This window comes from Sceloporus occidentalis, unplaced genomic scaffold (assembly GCF_023333645.1).
Source record: "Sceloporus occidentalis isolate IW3139 unplaced genomic scaffold, rSceOcc1.0.p SCAF_17, whole genome shotgun sequence".
Lineage (NCBI taxonomy): Eukaryota > Metazoa > Chordata > Lepidosauria > Squamata > Phrynosomatidae > Sceloporus > Sceloporus occidentalis.
This window is the reverse complement of record NW_028316997.1, coordinates 11,318,667-11,344,126: the sequence shown is the minus strand read 5'-3', so window position 1 is coordinate 11,344,126 and position 25,460 is coordinate 11,318,667. Positions and strand designations below refer to the sequence as shown.

General features: G+C 39.6%; 1 protein-coding gene across 1 annotated transcript in view; it reads left to right on the top strand.

Moving 5' to 3' along the window:
• The window catches only part of LOC149302850 (RNA helicase Mov10l1-like), a 39,496-nt gene extending 21,274 nt beyond the window's left edge, over positions 1–18,222 (top strand). The window contains exons 14-24 of the mRNA XM_089482020.1: positions 3,148–3,238; positions 3,690–3,862; positions 5,444–5,590; positions 7,384–7,505; positions 7,910–8,009; positions 8,084–8,248; positions 9,114–9,287; positions 11,274–11,423; positions 13,099–13,206; positions 16,726–16,866; positions 18,127–18,222. Of these exons, the coding sequence (XP_089338146.1) occupies positions 3,148–3,238; positions 3,690–3,862; positions 5,444–5,590; positions 7,384–7,505; positions 7,910–8,009; positions 8,084–8,248; positions 9,114–9,287; positions 11,274–11,423; positions 13,099–13,206; positions 16,726–16,866; positions 18,127–18,222 (1,467 nt within the window). The remainder of the gene's footprint in view (positions 1–3,147; positions 3,239–3,689; positions 3,863–5,443; positions 5,591–7,383; positions 7,506–7,909; positions 8,010–8,083; positions 8,249–9,113; positions 9,288–11,273; positions 11,424–13,098; positions 13,207–16,725; positions 16,867–18,126) is intronic.
• The last annotated feature ends 7,238 nt before the right edge of the window (positions 18,223–25,460 follow it).

The following is a 25,460-nucleotide window of genomic DNA, read 5'->3' as shown; positions in this document are numbered from 1 at the left end:
AATATTCCCAGTACATAAAAACGCTGTCCCTACACCTTTTTCTTTTATTAATATATACTATGTTTCAGTGTAAAATGCAGATCTTACTGTTAACACTAGGTAAACAAAATTACCTAGATCATTTTTTGGGTGCAGAGGTTTGAGCCGCGAGCTTGGCTCTTACTGATACAGAGGATTTACTACTGTGTACATAAAGAGTTAAAGCTCCATTTTCTTTTAAGGTGTATGCGTACTGATGCTTTTTGTACACCAATCCCTGATTGGTTTTCTGCTCTGGTGACCTGTAATTTTTGCAAATGGTAAAAGTCAGTTGGCACACAAGAGCAATGTGTAACTATAGGGGAACAATTGCCTAAAGACAATCTATTACAACCTTCACTGTATTATACAATATGGTGGTTTTTTTCCTTTATATGTTTGCCAAGCTAAACAGTCCTATCTACTATATCTAAGTTATACCACAGTTCTTTCAGCTCGGATCTTTTTAGCGATGCCTTATTTCTAAAGCATTGATATACTCTTTACAGAGTAGTTCATTGTGATTTCTCAGACTGAATAGTTATACCCTTATTTTTTATCCTGCTTCATACAGCCCAGCAACGACAAATGCATATTAAAGTAATTTAACCCCCTTAACATCATTATGATCTTAGGGATCTTTTTCTGCCAATACACATGAGATCAGACTGTCATTAGGTAGCCACAAATATATCACTGTTGATCTGAGTTTCTTTTCTAATCAGTTTGATTATTTGCTTCTTTAAGAGGCTGTATTCGGTATCTTCCATAGTAATGTAAAAGGGTGAAGCCATATTAGTCCAGTAGACACGATGTAAAAAAATAGAGTATTTCAGAGTATGCGGTGATACCTTTTTTATTGGACTAACACCGGACCTATTATTTACGGCACCCCACTCAACCCCCCTCACCCTTCTTTTATACCATCACTTGTTTTAAGTTGTAACCTCTATCATGTTGATCAGTATTGCTTCAGACCTGATGAAGGGAGGATAACTCTCGAAAGCTTGTCTTTTTAATATTATGTTAGTCCAAAAAAAAAGTATCACCGCATACTCTGCAATACTCTATTTTTTGACATCGTGTCTACTGGACTAATATGGCTTCACCCTTTTACAGTATGTATGTGTGTGTGTATATATATATATATATATATATATATATATATATGTTTGAAAAAACATGGAATGGGATCATATGTGGTGCTATATGGTGTCAAGAGATCCATGAGGTCTTAAATGACCCCAAAGGGATCTCCAGGCTGCCCCACAACCCAAAAATTAAAAAGTATTGCTCTCTTATAAAATTACAAAAACCTATTATGATTTGTATGACAGAAAATCTAACTTAACTGTTGTGGCTCACAGAGCCCTCTGGTTAAAATCACGGTCAGTTGATTATTTTTCAAAGAATGGACTCTCTGGGATCCCCTTCCACTGCAAGGATTTATTTGGTAAGGATCCAGATGGTTTCTTGGAGTCTGTCAGGTGGTAAATTTTAGTTCCCACAGCGTAAACGCCCTCCTATGTTTAAATTGAGCTCCTTTTGCCCTTCAAGTGATCGAGAGGCATGTAGATCTTCCAGATTGTATAAAGGCAAGCCTTACACATAGAGGGCAGTTCTCCAAGCCCAAAACTAAGATCTACCAGAACCCTTTAGATCCTGATGCCAGACCTCCAATGGAAGACTTCTTATTTTCGGTCCAGTCTGGGGGTCCACCACCACAGATCCTGATCAGTCTCCAGACATCCCCTCAATAGATTTGTGGCTTCTTATTTCACTAGACCCTCACAGTGGTTAAATTTTGTTGGGACGTTAGTCGGGAATTACAGATAAATGAAGAGCTAGTACCTCCATCGGAGGTCAGACTAGGGGTCTGTTAAGCAGTAATTTTGTTGCCAGTGGCGTAAGGATTCTTTAAGCTCATCTCTGTTCGATTTATCACCTCTATTTCCTGAACAAGTTCATCCTACCGTTGAAATTCAGAATGAAGTCGCCACTGAATTGTAAAAGATCTCCAGAATGCGTAGCTGCGTGTACTTATTGCTGTTGGCTATCAAAAATGTCCATCTGGCTCTGCCAGGCCCTCAGGGGATCGTTTACCTTTAATATTGAGCATTCCCTTTTTTTTCACCTGTCTTTGACTTCTCATGTTTTTACCAAAATATTTGCTGTAGTGATGGCTCATCTAAGATGTAAAAGAATCAAGGTTATACCTTACCTTGACGTTTGGCTTCTGGCTCCTTTTTCACCTGCCACCCTTCAGTCCCAAGTCAGCAGCACTATTCCGATATTACAGGATCTTGGCAGGGAAGTGAATCTTCAAAAGTCCCAGTTACTTCCCTCCTATAGGCTTACCTTCTTGAGAACAGTCATAGACACTACTTGGCAACAGGCCTTCCTTCCACCAGATAATGTACGACCTCTTCAGGCCTCATCTCGAGATGCCCCCACTGCTCCATCAAACAGATTATGGCGGGGTTTGGACTCGTGTCACCATCCAAAATGTCTGTTCCTTGGGCTCTATATATCTATATATCTCACCAATGTGAACCACCACATTGTTACAAAGCTGAAGTACTGTTTTCAGTGCAGTATGGATAGAGGTCCCCTAGGAACTTCTAGAACAAAGTTGTTATGCCAATGATGTCACAATGACATCACTTAGCTCACTTAGTATTTTTGTTATTCTTACTGAATTTATCTTTTATATAATTGTGTATATACATCACCTACAGGGGACATCCTGTCATGCAATGACCTTTTGGTTGACACCAGTGACATCTCCTGGGGGGGGGAGGGTGCGCAATCGGCCATTCCTTATGTAACGGCTTACGGCGCCCAGCAGACATTACAGAAGTGAGTCCACAGGAAGCCAGTGATGCTGGCTTCTGCTGGCAGGGGGAAACAACGGTGTCAAGACAGCCTGATCTCCCGTGTAGTGGCAGGGAGGTGTCATCTATGTACATGACATCATAAAGGGTTTTATTAAATGTTTTTTCAGGACATACATGTACATCCATAGGGGGCTCAAGGGGTTAACAAGTGGCTTAGTTATCCTAGAGCGATGATTGGCTATCTTAGTAAATTTCATGCAGTTTGGGATTTTGCTTTCCTCCCTAGAGGAAGAAGCCACAAGAATCATGCTCTAATCAAGCAATACGAGAAAGGAATGCTGTGTACATCAATGACATGGTGACTGTGGCAACCCAGACTAACAGTGGTCGGTATCATTTTAAATAATTGTTCTATGGGAATATGTTTGTCAAGAATATGTCTTGTTCCCCTTGTGGTTGGATGACAGATCCTACTGTAATGACCTCAAATCAAATTTAGAATTTACAGGTGTATGTTTTGATGGAAAATGTTTCAAGTAAAATATGTATGGTAACCAACTGTGTATGAAGGGAACAGTGTCTGGAATATAAATGCCATCTGTGGCATGTGGAAGTAGGCAACATAAACCTATAGAGAAATAGTAATTCACCGTATAGGAATATGTATCAGAGCAGGTGTGCTCTTATGTAAAGTGTAGGGTTACATAGGTAAACTTTATAGTAGTGGTATTAATGTTCCAAATAATTGAGTTCTACCTAATCCATTTTGTCCACAGATTTCTTAATGTATGCATGACAAATAAGTATTGTCGATTAAGATGCATTTATTTACAGGCCAGGATTCACCTGTTAAAAAGAGGAATGAGTTTTTCAATCCCATGCTGAATGAATACCAGAAGCTGGCTGTGAGGCGGGTTCTGAGTGGAGAATGCCGGCCAACACCATATATTCTCTTTGGGCCCCCGGGGACAGGCAAGACTGTAACCGTCATAGAAGCCATTTTACAGGTGTCTATCACATATTACGGAGTAGGAAATTGATTTTGTCTGTATACATTCATACCCTGGTATGTGACAACTTTAGTCTTGTTTTGTTTAACCCCTTGATGACATGTCTGTCCCCTCCCCGTCGCGTCAACATCCATCATACAGCGTATGGTGACTGACGCCCGTTTTAAAAGAGTTTAGGAGTCAATCAACAATCGCCTTCTAAACGTCAGTGGTGTTGCTGAAATGCCTCGGTAGCGAGGCATTCAGCGACACCGAACACCCACCGCAGGACGTGCTGTGATCATTCCGGAGAGAGGTTACAACCGGCACTGCGAGATTTTGTGGGGGGAAAAACGCAAAAAAATGACTACCACAAAGACTGGTGGTAGAATTAGTGGATGGAAAGAGTTAAAATACTAGCATTTGAAATACCCTGGGGTGTCTAGTCTTCTATAATATATGGTTTGATGGGGTAGATTGCATTGGCTGGCTTCAAAGATGTCCGTAATGGCACATGGGGAAGAATTACCAGATTTGGAAAAAATGGTTTTGAAATAGCAAAACGCTACTTGTATTTATTGCCCCATAACGTACATAAAAACATTGGGTATTTCGAAACTCAGGACAAATAGAATCTATTTAGCAAGTTTTTTTCTAGCTTTTATTTTTCACGTAAAAGTCAGAAAAAGTAAGTGATCTAGGATACAATCAAAATGACATCTAAAGAAAGCCCTTCTTGTCCTGGGAAGAAAAAAAACCCCATAACTTGTGTGGGTTGAGTAACCGGGCGAAAAAAGAAAATTCCAGCTTAACACAAGCGCCACAGAAATGTTAAAATCAGCCATTGTCGCGAAGGGGTTAAACACAGGTCACTGCTGTTCTGTTCAAGATAGTACTGTATTGAAACCCATACTATTCCAATTTACAGTGTTTAGTTGAAGAGGGAGTAAATTATACTTTTTTTCCCCCTAATTAAATGGTAGATATATTATGTGTACGCACTGCATATCATTCACAAAGATTTTGGTCAGGTTTTGTGGGTTTTAGAAATATGTAGACTGTGTCTGAAAGGACACCAATGTTTGGTGCTTTTTCACTTATTTGGTGTGCAGGGTTTTTATGCCTTCTTTCTTCGGATTTTAGTGTAAATACCTGTATTGAGAGGTAGACTAAAATTACTGTCAATAACCATATGAAGCATTTATTTATCCGACAGACAACTTCGGCAGCTATTTGATACCTGCGTCATGTACCTATTAAAAAAACAAACGTGTTTCTTCACTTGGGCTACTTGTTATCCGGAATCTGCTTTTGTTGAAGCCCTATTGACGTTCATGGGCAAAAACATGCAATGATGTAGAAAGTCAGAGAGGATTCACACCACAGTTTATACACCCTCTAGCTCAAACATGTACATTATACAGTCACATGCACACTTTGTCATCCATATTTCTATAGTATAGGAACACAGAAGGTGTGTGTGTGTATGTTATATATTTCAATTTGGGACTACAAGTATCAAAGTTCCTGAGTTACTGTTAAGTCTTTGGAGGTCAAAAATGTGTGGTGATGGGTTTTAATTCAATTTCTTTTTTGCAGATCCATTATGCAGTATCAGACAGTCGCATTTTGGTATGTGCACCCTCTAATAGTGCAGCTGACCTGGTCTGTTTACGGCTTCACGAAACTCAAAAGCTTGAGCCTGGAAGCATGGTGAGGATGAATGCCACAAGCCGGCAAGAAGAGGTACTGCACCCTGCTATGTAGTAGAATGCATCTGAATTGTGGTGTCTAACAGAGAACATCTTATTAAGATATTTTTATATGAAACTAAGTGCTTTTTTAAAAAGTATGTGTTTTATAGTAATGGCTTATATGCAATTACAGTGTACAATGCACACCAAGTATACCTCTGTATGTGAATGTAATATCCTTTGATGTAAATACATAAAAGCTTCTAGAGCGCATATATAGCTCAACTACAGTGGATATAAAAAGTCTACACACCCCTGTGAAAATGCCATGTTCTTGTGATGTCAAAGAATGAGACAGATAAATCATATCAGTTTTTTCACCTTTAATGTGACCTTTAACGTGAACAATTCAATTGCAAAACAAACTGAAATCTTTGAGGGGGTGGGGGACAAAAACTCACAATAACCTGGTTGCATAATGGTGCACACCCATTTAAACTAATACTTTTCTGAAGCACCTTTGGATTTTATTACAGCAATCAGTCTTTTTGGGTAGGAGTCTATTAGCATGGCACATCTTGATGTGGCAATATTTGCCCACTCTTCTATGCAAAAGCACTCCAAATCTGTCAGGTTGCGAGGACATCTCCTGTGCACAGCCCTCTTCAGATCACCCCAAAGATGGTCAATTGGATTCAGGTCTGGGCTCTGGCTGTTAATCTTCTGGTGAAGCCACGCTTTTGTGGATTTGGATGTGTGCTTTGGGTCGTTGTCATCCTGAAAGGTGAACTTCCTCTTCATCTTCCCAACAGATGCCTGAAGGTTTTGTGCCAAAATTGCCTGGTATTTGGAACTGTTCATAAGTCCCTCCACCCTGACTAAGGCCCCGGTTCCAGCTGAAGAAAAACAGCCCCAAAGCATGATGCTGCCACCACCATGCTTTCTTTGTAAGAAAAGACTTCCACCCTACCCCATAGCCCATTCATATGAAGAATACGGGAGATTGTTGTCACATGTAGCACACAGCCAGTACTTGCCAGTAATTCCTTTAATGTTGCGGTAGGCCTCTTGTAAGCCTCCCTGACCAGGTTTCTTCTTGTCTTTTCATCAATTTTGGAGGGACATCCAGTTCTTGGTAATGTCTCTGTTGTGCCATATTTTCTCCACTTGATGATGACTGTCTTCACTGTGTTCCATGGTATATCTAAAGCAAATGAGATCCCTCTGATGCTTTGGAACCTCTTTGCGCACCATGGCTTTTGCTCTGAGATGCAACTAAGCAAATGTCAGGTAAATCCTACTAGAACAGCTGAACTTTATTTGTGATTAATCAGTCACTTTAAATGATGGCGGGTGTGTAATTCTATTTAACATGAGTTTGAATGTGATTGTTTGTTTAATACTGAACACAGCCACAGCCCCAGTAATAAGATGGTGTGCACACTTATGCAACCAGGTTATTGTGAGTTTTTGTGTGGGGGGGGGGGGTTCCCCCTCAAAGATTTGTTTTTTTTTGCAATTGAATTGTTCACATTATAGGTCACATTAAAGGAGAAAAAGTTCTGACATGATTTATCTTTCTCATTCTTTATCATCACAAGAACCTGGCATTTTAACAGGGGTGTCTAGACTTTTTATATTCACTGTATATTTACCACTGCAACGATACTATTGCTTAGGCAACTGTAACTGGTTTGGCAAAGATAATGCAGACGTAAGGTGAAACTTTTTGGTGACCACAGAAAATGCCATAAGCTTTACATACATTGAATACTCCTAAACATAAGATACACGAGCACACTTTTGTTGTGTGTTTGTTACATATTTAAGTTTGTTCTGTTTCAGAGCATTCCAGATGTTGTGAAGCCATACTGTAGGGCTGGGGAAGATATCCGTAAAGCCTCACGTTTTTGCATTATCATTTCCACTTGTAGTAGTGCAGGCATGTTTTACCAGATAGGCTTAAGGTGAGTTACTTATTCCCCTCTTTAAGCATATTAATATTTAAAATATGTAATGTTAGTTATGCTACTTTGATGATAATGGTTTACAGAGTACAGCCAAAAAAGCAGAACATAGTTTGTGTTGAGATTAGATGATTTTATTTTTTTTTTGTGTGCGTGCATTTACTGTTATGCTGTAAAGCTGTATGTATACTGTTGCTTTTTAAATACCCATTGCAGCCTTGTATGTTAGCTTAATGTCATCTACATACAATGTAGGATAAAGAAAAGTAAAAGTATTTTTTTTGTGTTGATGAGACCATTTCAAAACATAGGAGTTATTTATAAAGAAAACCTCTATCCTACTATATATGAAATATATAAATAATATATTCTACTTATATATGAAATATTTATAACCATTGCAGGGTTGGACATTTCACTCATGTGTTTGTGGATGAAGCAGGACAAGCTAGTGAACCAGAGTGTCTTATACCTCTAGGTCTGATCTCTGAAGTGAAAGGACAGGTGAATATTCTTGCCATGTATGGTCCTGTTGTTCCTACCTGCTATTCATACAGGTCTATGTCTTGTATTAACAGATTGTTCTTGCTGGTGACCCGATGCAGCTTGGGCCTGTGGTAAAGTCTAGAATTGCCTTGGCATATGGGCTGAACATATCTCTTTTGGAAAGGTTGATGTCTAGACCATTGTATTTAAGAGACGAAGACACGTACGGGGCGTGTGGAAACTACAATCCATTGTTGGTTTGTATTGAAAAAACATAATCCTAAATGTGTTGTTATATACCTGACAATAAAGCTATCACTCCTACTAACTAGGCCCAATGATTGGAGTCATTTTGACCCAACCTTCTCCTTCATCCTTTACACTCAATACGTTGCCAGGTGCTGTCGCTTGCACCTGGGAAAAAAAAAACCTCTCACATCTGCCCAATTTTTACCCAAGAAGCCACAAATATTCTTTCATTCCCTTATCTCGTGTCTTGACTATTGCAACACTCTTCTGATAGCCTTTCCTCTGTCTCAAATCTCTCCTCTGCAACAACCTAAATGCTGCTGCTAGGCTTATATTTCTTGTACAATTATCTTCTTCTGTGAAGCGCTCCACTGGCTCGGTATTAACTCAAGAATTTAATAAAAAATCCTGGTGCTAACATATAAAGCCTTGCATTAATACTTTGCCCCCCATACCTTTCTGCCCTCATAACAAAATACTCCCTTATTCAATTTTTCCATTCTTCTGTCCTTTTTTCTTATCACCTATTCCTTTTCCTGCTTATAAGACTTCACTTGTGTTGCACAGACATCTAAAATTCATCATCTCCAGTTCTCGCTATTCAATAAACTTTTCCGCCAGTAATACATCCCTCCATGGCAATATATCTCCCCTTTCTCCATACCTTATGTTTCTCTTCACCCCATTTCCTCTAGAGTGTAAGTTTGTGAGTAGAGCCCTATTTGCCTAATGGGTTGTGTAATATGTGAATTTTAGTTTTGTCATACCCCTTGAATAAACATTGGCACTGTATCAATGAAAAACTAGTAAGAAAAGACTGCTTCTCCAACTTTTGGGTGTGAATAATATTAGGGTATTTTTTCTTACTGTCAGATCACAAAGCTTATGAAGAACTACAGATCACACACTGCCTTACTTCATCTCCCTTCCAGGCTGTTTTATCACAAAGAGCTAGAAGTATGTGCTGACCCTTGTGTTGTAAATCGGCTTTTGAGATGGGACAAGCTACCAAATAAAGGCTTCCCTTTAATTTTCCATGGTGTGAGGGTAGGCATTTATATTCCGTATTAATTTTTCAAATCAAAGTTATTTAAACAGTCTTATTGGTAGACAAAATAAAATCTGATAATGAGATAGAGGAATGGAGAATTCTAAACAATGTAGAGATGTGGCTATTTAATTTCTGGGCAGTCACTTAGAGGATGTGTTTTCAGACAGAGTTGCGGTTAAAATCCCACAGAAAGATGAGAGGAAATGAACATGCATGTAAAGACACTTGAAATATTAATGTGGGCTCGGAATACATCTGTAGAAGCAAAGCACTAATTGCTATATTTGTTTTAATTCACTATTGATTAATGTGAAGTTACACATTTGGTCCAGCTCTTCTGTTTTTGACTGGATAAAACTGGTGCAGTTGTAGAGATAAAGAGGTAAAAAGCTTGTGTTAGTATCCTGGTACATTGTCATCTTTGGACTAGGCGGATAAATGCATATATTTATATAGGTATTAGTCCCAATTAGTGTCAGAAGATTTTATAATAAACAAAATTACAAAATCAGCGTTTGCTCCTGTTGAGCAAACACGCTGTTGTCTTCACATCTCTTGTTGATTAAACGGGTTGTAATACAAACATTTCAAACACAATCTACCGTATTTGCTCGATTATAAGACAAGGTTTTTTTCAGAGCAAATGCTCTGAAAAATACCCCTCGTCTTCTAATCGGGGTCGTCTTCTAATCAGACCTCAAATAGAGGTCTGATTATGAGACTAAGATCCAGATCCCCCGCACTGTTGCAGGGGACCTGGATCCTTGTGTCTCCCCCCCCCCCCCACACACACACACACACACACTTACCGGTGCTTCCTGCTGTATTGCCGGGGCAGCGGGTTGACGTCTACGCGATCTGCGTAGACAACGTCCGCTGCAGCCGGAAGGAGGTGTGGCTAGCAGCGGGGGTTGTCTGCGTCCGTCGCGGATACCTTCCCCGACTGTCAGAGATCAGAGTGCGGCACCGGTGCGGGGAACTCTGATCTCTGACAGCCGGGGAAGGTATCCGCGACGGACGCAGACAAACCCCCGCTGCCAACTCCACCTCCTTCCGGCTGCAGCGGAAGGAGACGTCAACCCGCTGCCCCGGCAATACAGCAGGAAATTGGAAGCACCGGTAAGTGTGTGTGTGTGTGTGTTAAATGGGGGCATAGGGCATTTCTGGAATGCCTTATACCCCTATATGCCACTCTGGCACTTAGGGGGTTAAAAGGCATATTATGGGGCAGAGTGGCATAGAGGGAGGTATAAGGCATTTCAGGAGGCAGAGTGGCGTTAAAGGGGCATTTAATAGAGCACTCTGCCTCCTGAAATGCCTTATACCTCCCTCTATGCCACTCTGCCCCATAATATGCCTTTTAACCCCCTAAATACCAGAGTGGCATATAGGGGTATAAGGCATTTCTGGAGGCAGAGTGCTCTATACAATGCCTTTTAACTCCCTTAATGCCACTCTGCCTCCTGGAATGCCTTATACCTCCTTATATGCCACTCTGCCCCATAGTATGCATTTTAACCCCCTAAATGCCAGAATGGGATATAGGGGTATAAGGCATTTCTGGAGGCAGAGTGGCACATAGGGGGTCAAAAGGCATACCATGGGGCACAGTGGCATATAGAGGGTTAAAAGGCATATCATGGGCCACAGTGCCATATTGGTGTGGCAAGCCTGGGGGCAGATGTGCATAACTGGGGGACAGGTTGGAAAATACAGGGAAATAAAAACAAAAAAAATATTTTTCTCAATCATAGCTTTTATTTAAAAAAAATAGTTTACATGAATTAACATTTACTGGTAAAACTTTTTTTCCTTTAGGGTCGTCTTATATTCAGGCTTTTTTCTTTTTTTCCTAAGTTAATATTCAGATTTTGGGGGGTCGTCTTATAATCAGGGTCGTCTTATAATCGAGCAAATACTGTATGTATCCAAATGTGACTGAATTATTCTGCAATTCTCTTCTCCCTCACTTCCTACTTCAGGGAACTGAGATGCGTGAAGGGAACAATCCTTCCTGGTTCAACCCCTCAGAAGCCGTTCAGGTCATGCGGTACTGCTGCGTTCTTGCTAAACAAATCACAACATCTGTGTCGCCTAAGGACATTGGTGTAATTGCTCCATATAGGAAACAGGTATGTTTATGTACAGCTTGTGTAGTACCATGTTTTTCTTTACTTAGAGAATGGTGTGTGTGTATGTATATGTGTGTGTGTGTGTATATATGTATATGTGTGTATATATATATATATATATATATATATATATCTCAGCCTCCCATCAGAAGTTGTAGAGGCTAATACAGTGAGGGAATTTTAAACATGCATGGAGTAGGCATTAAGCTATCCCAAATCTAAGACAAGCCCAAGGACTGATTAAGGTCTCTACATCAGGTCAAATGGGCAGACTAGATGGGCCGAATGGTTCTTATCGGTCATCATTCAATTCTATCTCTAACTCTGAGAAGAAAAAAAAATGTGCGGACCTCAGATACTGGGTGGCTTGCTGAGGGTGGTTGGAGTAGGAGCTGGAAAGGGGAATTTCGTTCTGCGTGTCTCACGTTGCCATAAGGTTATAGTAGTTTGTGCTGCTAATTGGAATTGCTGTAGTATATTTTCTTAATCACTGAATAGGTATTACTGGTGTTCCATTGCAGTCACAGATACAGAACATTTTAAGGCTATTGATTTTAAACCGAGACCTTCCTTCCCTAAAGTGTATCAGAACAGGGGAAAAAGGGCTTTCTGCACGTTATGGGGGCAATAAGTACAAGTAGCGTTTTGCTATTTCAAAACCATTTTTTCCAAATCTGGTAATTCTTCCCCCATGTGCCATTTTGGGTATCTTTGCAATTTACCCCATCAAACCATATATTTTTGAAGACTAGACACAGGGTATTTCAAATGCTGGTATTCTTTCCATGCACTAATTCTACCACCAGCCTTTGTCAAAGTTTGCAGTAGGTGTTTTTGTCCCACACATGTATTTTAGGTATACATTTATAGCTCCTGGTATATGTCACTGTCACACAACACCCCAATATCTCTTCAGCAACATCTCCCGAGTACAGTGATACCCCCCATGCATGGGTTTGCCTGGCTGCTTGGGGGCAAAAGGGCCGCATTTGGGGCATGCACATTTTTTAATGTTGAACTGCGGTGCTGTGGTTAATTTGCATGATTGAGCATCATTAAAAATTTATGTCAAACTTCCTTCTTTAAACCATTGTCCATATTGAATTTGTTTTTCCCCTTTTCGACTGCACTTCGAATAAAACCAGTGTGAGTTTTTATGGAAAATGTGCTTTTTATCCGCATCTGAATCTGAAGATCTAATTTTCCTTTCAGTTTCTGTGATGATTTACAAACTGTTTTACTATGTTTTTGGGGCCCTGTAAATGATAGAAGAACTGCACATGTTCTCAGGTCTAGGAATATGTGCCATCCAGTTGACATGGCTGATTCCCATGCATTTTGTTTGTCATTAATCAAAATAATTATTTCCTTTCATCAATGAGGGGGATAACCTGCTGATGGGGCTGGGTAATCGGTAATGATCTGAAGTTTTACCTTTGTGTCTCATAAAAAAAGATACATACATGCATGCATAAATTTTACCTAATGTTTTGATCGTTTCAGGTTATCACACAAGGGCACAAAAAAGCGTTCTGAGAATGACATGACCAGTCCAGATGTATTGGTGTTTTGAACATCTTATGGAGCTTTCATTTTGAACATGCATAGTACCAGAAAGGTTTTAAGTATAAAATCAAGTTTCCTTGATGGGTTGTTTTTATTTTTATTTCTTTAGGTTGAAAAAATCCGGACTCTGCTTAGGACTGTGGATCTTTCAGACATAAAAGTTGGGTCTGTAGAAGAGTTCCAAGGTCAAGAATTCTTGGTAATCATTATTTCAATGGTAGGTACCTTTTATGTTTGTGAAATTACATTTTAATATGTTACCATAATATATGACTACGACTGCTCCACAAATCACTATCATTATGAGAGTTAATTAACATCTTGAATTTATGATGACACATTCTAAAGCTTCTTACAACAATGGAAAGCTATTAGTTGTAGATATAAATTGATACCTGCTGGAGCTGTATTTACCATAAAGTTGGTAGGTTACATTAGCAGGGAGTTGTCTGGCTTGGTAGGTTGCTTTTAGCAGGGAGTTGTCTGGCTTACTGGGAGACTTTGAGAAGGTGAATAGGTGATTTACAGGCTATCACATATGACCAAGATGGACAATAAATTGCAGTAGAAATGTGTACTGGTTGCCAAAGTTATGCTGGTAAGGCGACGCATATGTCATCGCAGGGACCTATTAGTGCTACATTTAAAAATCACGAGGGGTTCTCCAGTGACTAGAGTTTGAAAAAAAATTCTGTTTCACTGGTCTTCCTTTGGGTGGATGCAACCATAGCCAAAGCAGAAAAAAGGGCTGTTCTTCTGATTGAAGGTGCTGCACATTTGTCTGATGCTAGGGACAGGAAAACTGAAGGGGGCTGCTTCACTTGCGGCTTGCTAGGTCATCACCTTAATTCAGCAAGTAGAGGAGGATCTAAATGTGGGGGTTTTAGCATGAGATGTGAATAAAACTAGGCAACTACTGCACTGGCAGCAAGGTCCGCAGCCGTGAGAGATTTGGCTCATAGAGTTTTTATGGTGGAGGCGCTGGTCTGAAGACAGTACTTCTGAGATGAATCTTTTGGCTATCCCCTTTCCAGGTAAGGATTTCTTTAGTAAAGGAGAAATAGTCTCTGCTGGAATATACTACTGGGGATAAGTTCTGGCTTCGTCTGGAAAGGAAGTACTGAAAGGAATGTTTCATTTCTGGGGCTTCAAAGGGCCAGTAATCCTATGGTTCTAGATTCTCAAGGAAGAAACCTTACTCCTCGAGGGGATTCTTAGCATATAGCAGAGGGGGAGTCATAATGAGACCATCTCTCCCAGCTTCAGTCTCTGTATTTCCTTCAGTTGGAGGCCATCTGTCCTCTTTCCTGAGCACTTGAGAGGCAATCATGTCAGACACGCTGATTTTGCAGGTCATCTGTGATATAACATGGTTTCAACCAAGGTGCTTGTCTCAAGATTTGTTTGCAGTCCCCAAGAGAGAAAGCAAAACAAATGCAACTGATGATGAGACTGCTTTTGTGGCTGTGTTTTAGCTTTTTTGGCTTTTTTAATATTTATTGGAAAAAACACTTTCTTCAAAATGGAGACAGATCCACACACCTGTGTGCTATGTCTATATCAGGGCTTGACAAATTTGTTGTGAATCTAGGCGCCAGGTAAAAAAGTTAGGAGCCAGGATTTTTTTTAAACTAACAGTTGGTTAGGAGTGATCGGATCATCATCAGCCCACTTACTAAACTCACAGCGTTTGACCTGGAAGCACCCTGGACTTTCAGGTCAGTGCTGGTTTTTTTTTTTATTAATTTTTTTTTTTTTTTTAACTCTTTCGATGCTGATGTTCCATTGGAGCACAGCATTGACTGATATTTAGTCCCCACAAGCTTGTGGGGAAAAATGTTAACCCCTGCAATGCCACGAATGTGTCATACACAAGTGTGGCATTGAAGGGGTTAACGCTGCACTGTCGCTCTCATAGAGCGATCAGGCAGCAGGGGGGTGTTGGGGCTGGTGTCCACACTCATGTGGAGACCAAAGAACCTTCTCCCCTGTCCCTGAAGCTGCCTCTGGCAGCTGGAACTCAATTGCTGGTCTATAGACCAGCCATTGCAGGGAGGGGAGTCTTTGATGACTGCTGTAGGCTTCCATGCCTACAGGAATCATCAAAGGGCTTGTGGGGGCTCGTTTTTGCTGTTGCTGGCCACCAGCAGCAGAGCCCCGTACAAAACGGGACTTAACCCCTAAATGCCGCGATCGCGGCATTGAAGGGGTTAAGGCTGCACTGTCGCTCTCATGGAGCGATCAGGCAGCAGGGGGGTGTTGGGTCAGGTCACCACACTTGTGTGGGGCCCAATCAACACACAACCCCCTTCCCTGAAGCTGCCTGTGGCAGCTGAAAACACGATTGCTGGTTTTGCAGCAACGGCGGTTTCAGCCTACAGGATCACTCCGTGGGAGTGATCTCAGGCTCGGGGGCGGGCTCTGAGTGGCTGTGCTGTCTGCCCAGACTCCTGGACAGACAGCAGCAGCGCCCCCGTGTGGTTACTCAGCCTTTTACATCCACATTTTTTAATGGATGTAAGAGGCTGACAAAACCTAGGCGCCAGGACAAAATTCTCTGTCGCCATGGCGACCTGGCGCCTGGGATTTGTCGAGCCCTGGTCTATATGCACAAATGACCTCTGTTTGCAGATTACCATTCATCTGGATCATTTGGAATACCAAACAGTGGCAATGTGTATGTCTTTTGATCAAGGAGAAAAATATTTTTTCCCCTTTAAGATGGAGCATCTGTGGGTGGCTCATTTTAGTGACATTTGAAGGTTAGGCTTCATCTTGGGATTTTAATTGTATCCTTTGATCAAATAGAGTATCATATAATTTACTATAAAAAAAAAAAAGTATAAAATAAGGTCAAAAATTGAGGGGGAAAAAGGGCTTTCTGCACGTTACGGGGGCAATAAGTACAAGTAGCGTTTTGCTATTTCAAAACCATTTTTTCCAAATCTGGTAATTCTTCCCCCATGTGCCATTTTGGGTATCTTTGCAATTTACCCCATCAAACCATATATTTTTGAAGACTAGACACAGGGTATTTCAAATGCTGGTATTCTTTCCATGCACTAATTCTACCACCAGCCTTTGTCAAAGTTTGCAGTAGGTGTTTTTGTCCCACACATGTATTTTAGGTATAAATTTATAGACATTTGGTGATCCACTGCCCATGTCCTTTTTGGTACATCTTTGAGCCTGGCCAATTCAGTGTGCCCAATAAAACCACATGTTTCTGAAAACTAGACACCCCAAGGTAGTTCAAATGCTGCTATGTCTTTCCATGCATTAATTCTACTACCACCATTTGTCAAAGTTTACAGTAGTATTTTGTGTTTGTATTTTTCCCACACATGTACTTTAGGTATGAATTTACAGGACCTGGTATATGTCACACAACACCCCAATATGTGTTCAGCAACATCACCTGAGTGACGTGGTCATCCTTCCCCGTGTGTTAATTGGGACATTGTTTAACCCGGCAAATTCAATTTACCCCATCAAATCATACATTTTTTTTAAAGTAGACAGCCCATGGGTGTTTAACATGCCCATGGGCTGTCTACTTTTAATAACTTTTTTTTAAAAAAAATTCACCTTTATGCCAAGGCATTCAACAACACCGTTTAAAGCCATGAAGTGCCCGGGTCAACAATTGTCATCAAGGGGTTAATTTGGGGTATACTTGTATAGGTGCTGTCATGTTTCGTTTCCCTGTTAATTTGATTTTATTTATTTTTAATAGGTGCGATCATGTGAGGATTCTTTGTATAATGATTCAAAATATTTTTTGGGATTTCTGACCAATCCAAAACGGTATAATGTTGCAACAACTAGACCAAAGGCACTGCTCATTGTTCTGGGAAATCCACACGTCCTTGTCAGAGTATGTACAAAAATTGTTTAATCATTGAAAAGGACTTCCAAACGTCTGGTGTTACAATCTTTACATGTATGCTTTGTAAATAAATGCTCCTCATGGCAACCCTGTTTGAAACCTATTATGGTAAAAAGGTGATGATAGAAATTATGGAAAGTACCTCATGCTGGCAATTCTTTGGGGCGTATGCAGTCTAAAATGTTGCTTAAAAAAATTTCATCTGGGAATTCCATTCCATAGCATGAAAGTGAGCAAGCTCCTCCTATTTTGGCAGGGTGGATAGTACATACTCTTATGAGTACCCTCAAAATTTCCAGTGTAGTAACAAAGGCTACAAGAAATATAATGAAAAACAAGATTTTATTGATTGGTAACATAGGATATACCAGGTGTAGATACGCTATACCAGTCCTGCTCCAAGTAAAGATCTTCCTGCTTATGTAAGGGCACATTCCACCAGCTCTGTGTCTGCTACCTGGGACAAGCCTGCTGGTAAATACACTACATTGACATCACATTCTAAATACATAGACATTAATAGGTAGTTTTTTTGCAGCTCTGACAGATTTCACTACTCCTGTCCAGTATCAGTGCCTGACCTTACAAACATTCTACTGGATGAATGGGCAAAAAATCCCACAAAGACTCCAATATCTTGTGGAAAGCCTTCTCAGAAGAGTGTTCACTATGCAACAAAGACCAGAACAGTTGCTTCTTGGATGCCACAACAGCACAATCTTGCTCATTCCAAATCTAGATACAATTTGAAGAGCCCAGTGATTCTACAGAAATGGGCAATTTATGCATAACTGCACCAGCAACAGCTGGACATCATACTTTACTAGGATCTGTTGACTCCTTGCCTTTAACCATTCCGCTAAATTACCCAAGCCAAGGACCAAAGCTATGGAGAAAGCAACTGGTCTGCCCATTGACCTGAGGGAAAATAGATGTCCCAAGGACCCCCCCCCAAGAGTACCAAAGACAACTATAATTTGTACAGATTAAAAGTACACAATCCTTCCCAGGTAGGTAGGAATTAAAGATTTGGTGATCCTAAAAAGGTATGCAGTAGGTACTTATGCCCTGCCTGGATAGGAGGATGGTCTTACTTTCATACTATAGGGAATGGCAAGGGAATATGCCATTTGAGCAGTTAACTGTTGGAATCTCATGTTACTGGAAATTCTGGTACTATTATGATTTAACTTTTTTCATTTTGTGACTAATTTTTATTTACATTTTCTGTTACTTTACTGCGACTAGGATCCATGCATTTGTGCTTTACTTGAATACTGCATAGTAAATGGAGCGTACACAGGCTGTAACCTACCTCCTGGGCTTGAATCTCTTCAACAGTGAGTAAAATACATACACCTTATATGCTATAGATGTGTTGCTATTTCCTTTTCCTTCAAATCTGTATTTTCCAATAGATGACAAAGACTGTGGTCTTTAAAGAGACTCCAAACCTAGGTAGCTAGAGGGTTTATTTAGTAATCCATGAGCTAAAGTTGCGTTACAGTGATGGAAAACATTTCATCTAACTTGGTTATGCTTTACAGAGGTTAAATCCTGCAAGACGGGCAGGACAAAAACGAGTTGCTCCAGATTTTTCCCTGTAATAAGCAACTTGCGTGTTTTATATAAACCTTGAGTTTTCAGCGAGATTAAATGTCTTTAAGTTGTCTGATGGCATCTAGGCTAGAGGAATCTCACAAGGTTTATTTTACATAATATCAAACTTTTCTTTTTGTAAATAGATACCTAGTTTATCAAGTAACCTTTTTATTTGTCTATTGGGTATGCTTAAATATACCTGATTATATTGCTGTGTAAATGGAATCGTTTTAGAAAAAAGTGTTTTTCACTTTATTTTCATTTGGTTTGTGCCCAAATCCATTAGTTGCTATTTTAAATGTCTCTCTGTTTTCCCTAGAATTTATTAACATTGTTAATTAACAGGATGTATTCTGCTAGCAACAAAATGTTATTGTGCATAATAAAAGAACTGATACCCCAAGTAGGGAGGAGGGTAATCAATAATCTTTGTAATAATTCTTCCATAAATGTCACTAAGACTCAAATACGATATAGACTCTTGATAATGTGGGAAACATTAGAATGCTATGCAAGGTGTGTATTTATCTAAATTTTACAATTTGGGCCACAGTTTCAACTTGTATACAGTATGTAGGTAGGATAGACAACATTGTACACTGTTTACAAACAGCCCCAGTGGAAAGAAACAGATTTTTATTTTTGTTTTTAATGTAATCAATATTTAAAATATTTGTCTTTGTATTATGTCTTAAATTTGTAATAGTCATGAGACTTTTATATGGTAGGAGGGTTGTGTGAGTGAGAATAGACCTATGGATGGGAGGGTATACTGAAATGTCACAAGTTTAAATGCAGCAATTTTTTAAATGTAAAATCTGTGCTGAAAAATGTTTCTACTCAACTGAGTAGTTTTATTTGTCTAGTATCAAACTCTGGTATGGAAATTAAATAAATAAAAATATATGGACACTTTAACACTTTTTTTCCCTTCAATATAGGTGTGATTAGATCCACTGCCTTGTTAAATGCTTGAAAATGAGCACTGATATTCATCCAGACAGTCCAAGACAACAGGTTATCAAGAGAACCAAATGTTTTGTTTTGCTTAATTCACTAGTTGTGTTGCCTTATGTTTAAAGGAATATTAAAGTCAATTATTCTAAAGCTAAATTAAACATATTTTCAACTGACTTTCTAGGTGTGTGTGGTTACTTTAATTGGTAAATGTTCTTTAGATTAGTTGTAATGATAGAATAAAGATTGTTGGTTGTTGTCTTTCAATGCTGCTTTCTTTTTATTTGTTTGTTTTTTTGAAAGGCTGCACTGTATTTTAATTTGTATTGGACATGTCATTGGTGAAAACACAAGTTACTTGAAGCTAAAACTGCAAATTCAGAAAATCTCCTTGTTGTATATGAATGTTTATGTATATTTGTTCTATACAAAATTTGTCAGTGTCTCAATTTAATAAAGCACAATAAAACATAATACAAGTGTCACATTGATTTCAGATTTTCTGATTTGGGAGTTTATAAAATGAATCACATTCTTTTCTTTATTGCTGGCCTACTTTTTTCCAATTAAACTGTAGCATTGTAAATAGAAAAAAACATTTTTGCGATTGCAGTTCAAATGCAAGTAACTTCTCTAAATTTGTTTTGAGGGCAGCTTCTTTCCGTTGGTTTGCTGCATGTATAAGTTAATGAAGAATGGCTATGATTCCCTTTCTTGATCTTTGTAATAAATACAGGGCAAGATATCACCATTCTATATATGAGACAGAAGTTACATGTTAAAATTACTAACAAAATACTAAAATATCTTCTGATTCACTTACTTTTCTAAGGGGTAGCCCCACATTAAAATAAATGCTCCAGAACATTTATGCTTCAATGGCCTTTACTCATTTGTAGCAACTCTTCTCACCAGATAGGGTACTACATTGCATTCTTTTTTAGATTTATAATGCAGTATATTAACCCCTTCAATCCCCTATAGACGTACCGGGACGTCCAAAAAACGCCCACAAAGAAACCCCTATGGACGTCCCGGGACGTTCAGCCCTTCGTGCAGTGTCAGGGACAGATCCCTGCCGCTGCACGGGAGACCAGGCTGTCGTTTGACAGCCTGGACTCCCCCCTGGCAGCAGAAGCCGGCATCGCCGGCTTTCTGCTGCCCGATCTCCCGTAACAGCTTCCGGCATGAAACCATCGCGGGGAGGGGAGTGAGAAACCATCTCTCTCACTCCCCCTCCCGTCCTGAAATGGAAAAGCTGAAAAAAAAAGTTAATTCATTTAAAAAATAATATTAAATAAATCATTAAAATAATAATATATATAATACAAAAAAAAATTATAATGTGAGCTGTGATGTCATTGTGACATCACTGGCATGTTCAGGAGGTCCCTAGGAGGACCTCTAACCATTTCTGTGTAAAAATAATATATAAAAAATAAAAAAAAACTAAAAAAATTATTAAAAAAACCTTACTTCCCATTGCCCTAGCATAACATCTAGCCAGTATAACCCTTCTGCCCCCATTCACAAACCCCAAACCCGTTAAGCCATAGGCATAAAAATTATACAAAATTGTACACCTTATAGTATGCTCCCTAGTGCTGGGAAAGTCTGGAAAATCTATATAAATTAGGTATTTCTGAAATCAGGACACCTGAATTAATAAACTTGGAGGGGATTTTCCATCACTTTACCTAATTTTGTGAGGATTCAGAGGGAAAATGTAAAAAAAAATTAGTTTAATTTTCTAATCTTCGCTAGTTTTTACTAAATTTCTCATTCTAAATTTTCAGCTAATCATCCAACTATGGTATCAAACGAAAGCTCTATCTCTCCTTGAAAAAACAATATATAGTTTATATGGGTACACTATTCACAGGAAAAGAGAATCATCGCTAAACCGACATACCCCAAAAATGGCAAAATTGGTCTGGGCTTTGAGGTACCAAAAACCCCTGGGATTGAAGGGGTTAATGGAGCTTGTGGATCAGTTTGGAAGCATTATAACTGTTATTAATGCCATAAAAAAATAAGTATTTTAATTGCATAAATTTTCTGCTTCTGTATTTAATTTAAATTCAGCAATATATTTGTGTGCATGTCCTGAGAAAAATTAATATAATAAATAATAATAGTATTAAGTTGTCATTTTTTTCTTATAGCCATGGTTACATGGGCTCACTCAATTGTATATGTAACATGGCCTCTAATTTTGCCTGAAGCATTTGTATTAATGTTCTCCATTAGTATTATGATGCAAGATGAATCATGATTTGATCATGGTAATATTGCATTATATCACAGGGGAATTTATATATATATATATATATATATATATATATATATATATATATATATCCATTATCTAACAAGAAATGGCAGCTGTCCTTTATTGGTTAATGCCAGACAAGTCTCATGCTGGTGACCTTAAGGAACTTTAAATCCTGGAGCCAAAGCCGGGTTTTCTGCTTGGTGATTCCCTGTCCTGATGAAGTAGAGGTGCATCTTGGGGGGAAATGAACTACCAAGATGCACCGTGCTTTTGCGACGGGGAACCGGCAACAGACTCAAAAGGGCGGGGCTTCCCCTGCAGCAGCCAGCACCAATAGAGAGACTGTGGAGGGACTATCTTGCCATCTACCACCTCTCTCATTCTCCCAGCCAGTGATAGGAGTGGGTTGTGAAGTGTGGTGGGGTGTGATAGGAGTGGGTTGTGATATGTGGTGGCTGGGGGTTGTAGGAGTGGTGTGTGTGTGTGATTGGAATGATGATTAGAGTGAGGTGTGATAGGAGTAATGAGAGTAAGGTGTGATAGGTGTGCTGGAAGTGAGGTCAATGTACAAGAGAGAACTTTACTAGGGCTGCAACTAACTTATTTTCATAACCAATTTTTTTTAACCCCTTAAGGACAATGGGCGGTCCCTAAACCCATTGAAAACAATGCATTTTGAGCCCATACATGTACAGGCTTTGTCATTAAGTGGTTAATGATTAATCAGATAAAGAATTTTTTGTTTATTTAAAATAATTTGAGGAATAAATGGGGTGAAAAACAGCAGTATAAAGAAAAAACTGAGAAATTTCACATGGTCACGTAGTGCGGCCGCGAGGTGAAGTGGTAAGACCGCTGTGTGTGCACGCTGACCGCTTTAATTTTATTAGGCGGCCGGCTTGCACACACCGTGCTGCTGAGTGGCAGCGCCTCAGTGAGGCTCTTCGTCCCACCCCTTTCAAGACTTGATGCTCAAGGGGGCAGAGTCAGAATAGTTCCTTGTGACGGGGAGAGGATCATCACATCTGAGAAGAGTGGGAAAAAAAGAAAAGCCAAAAAGTATTTAAAAAAATAAATAAGTGTTCCAGGACAGTGGACCTATATTTAAGGGAATGGGGGGGGGGGGGGATTCCCTTAGAACATCATTAATTTTTGTCATTCAAAATAACTGTTTAACAAAAAAAAAAAAATTACTGGCTCCTAGATTCAAAACAAATTTGTCAAGCCCTAATGTATTTGAATGTTCACCAGAAACAAACACAAAGACTTTACTGGCACCCGAGTCTAGTAATAATTTCAGATGATTTAAATGTGTGTAGACAATACAATCGAGCAGCAGGAAATGCTAGTAGAATGCTTGGTTGTATAGGGAGAGGTATTAGCAGTAGCAAGATGGAAGTGCTCATGCTGTTGTACAGAGCACTGGTGAGACCTCACTTGGAGTATTGTGTACAGTACGGGATACTTTAGAGAAAGTTCTGGTTCATGATTGCAGGATTAAAACTTACCAGGAAAGGATAAAGGGATCTTAACGTACACGGATCAGTCATAGCATTATAACCACCTGCCTAATATTGTGTAGGTCCCCCTTTTGCTGCCAAAACAGCCCTGACCCCTTGAGGCATGGACTCAGCTAGACCTCTGAAGGTGTGCTGGGGTATCTGGCACCAAGACGTTAGCAGCTGGTCCTGTAAGTTGCCAGGTGAGGCCTCCATGGATGCATTCTGGTGCCATATGTTCAAGTAAGCAACCCCGCATGCACCTGGCCCTCCACATGATGTAAAAGAAAACAATTCATCAGACTAGGCCAGCTTCTTCCATTACTCCATGGTCAAGTTCTTATCCTCACATTTCCATTGTAGGTGCTTTTGGCAGTGGACAGGTGTCAGCAGGGGTAGTTAAAATACAGGAAAAAACAAATAGGAGCCGGAGCAACAGTGACCCCAATGGTCTACATTTTTTTCGTTTTTTATACAGATCTAAATTTTAAAACTTGCAGATGTTACTGAATAAGCAGCTCTATTTTATCTGAAAACTAGATTGTTGTAGGCACTTTTATTATTATTATACAATAGATCCTGCCTGTGATGAACCCCTGGGTTTTAACTTAATTTTTGCTAATTTTTAATATGGGTATTATTACACACTGTAACTTTTAGTTTGGCACAAAAAATAAATCGGACGAGGGCAAACGTTGGAATAATCCTATACAGTTAGGGAAGGCCTTTTTGCCAGATGACAAGATAGATTTTAAATCTGAGACTCCTATCAGGAGTATCTTTCTCAGATCTCTCATCTTTGTGGGAAGCATCATATCCTTTCTGGGATAACATCAGCAACAAATGCAGCCCCACTGGGATTTAAGACCCTTTAAAGCATTTCTTCTGCAGACCTGGGGCATACCAACAGCATCGCTAGACAACCTGGTCCTGCATTTGTTAGACTGTCATTGGTGTATAGAGTTAAAGAACCCAGAACAGGGGCTCCCATCGCACCCGAATGTCAGACGTTATCTACAGACACATCTCTGATGCTCTAGGAAACCTGCAGGTGAACAAATTAGAGCTCCTAGCTACACTGAAGACTTAAGGATGGACACAAAAGATACAAGTGGTTTATCTGTAAAAGTTGTTGTTGTGACATATCACAAAGCAGAGCTCTGCAAGGAGTCTGAAGTTATAAAGACTCACAATCCAATATGATGGGATCTTAAATACTCAAGTTTTGAGTCACCAGCAAATGACTGCAAAGGGAGCCTTTATTTCCAGGTGTTTTAGTTTTAGTGCTTGGGGCTGGCCCCAAATAGACTTTATGGCATCAGTTAACAGGAAGATGTTACATTTCCCCTGTCACTTCAGAGGCTACCCATCAGACTTTGAGTTAGTCTACGCCGTACCCTTCCCTATGGATTTAAGAGCACAAATGATAAGGGAAGAGGCAGTGATTTGGTAGAGATTTTGTTGAACACAAATCAGTACCTGGCACAGATCAAGACAACAATGACAGAACATATATGCCTAAGCCTGCCCTGATCAGATGTTCTACATCAGGGTACAGGAGGTCCATCACAATTCCCTCAACAGCCTAGCTTTTAAGAGAAACGTGCTACGAAGTCAGGGCTACTGGCTAAAGTAATTATTACCATGTTTTACAGTAGTAAGCAAATACCTATGGCCATGTTTTAGAACTCATGAATTAGTATTATGACCAGAGACAATCTAGATTTGTGGTTGTAGATATACTTCATTTTCTTTAATAAGGGTTTGACAGGATACGTACACCAACATAACACCTGAATGGCAGCTGAGTGCTTTCATATAGATTAAAATTGCCCTCCATCTATAGGTAAAACATCTCATCCAAGAAACATCATGGCTACAACCCCCCATGCTCCACCACCAACTTTGTGTTGCATCATATAATGCTTGAGAATAGACAAGGAAAAAGCAATCCATTCTAAATTCTTCCACTTTTGCATCCATTCTACCTGCACATTTCCTACAGCAGATACTATGTGCCATCGGTCTAGATTATTTGCACATTACTCCATATGAAAGATGTTACTTTGTATAATACAATGATAGCTTGTAACACGTTGCTTGTAACCTTACAAATATCGTATAATACAATTGCACTGGCCATCCATTATGATGCATACATTAAACTGCATTTTGAGTAAATTTCTACATAGACGTGTGAGCGAAAGGAGGCTCAATTAAAAACACAACCCATACAGGAAAAAATACTG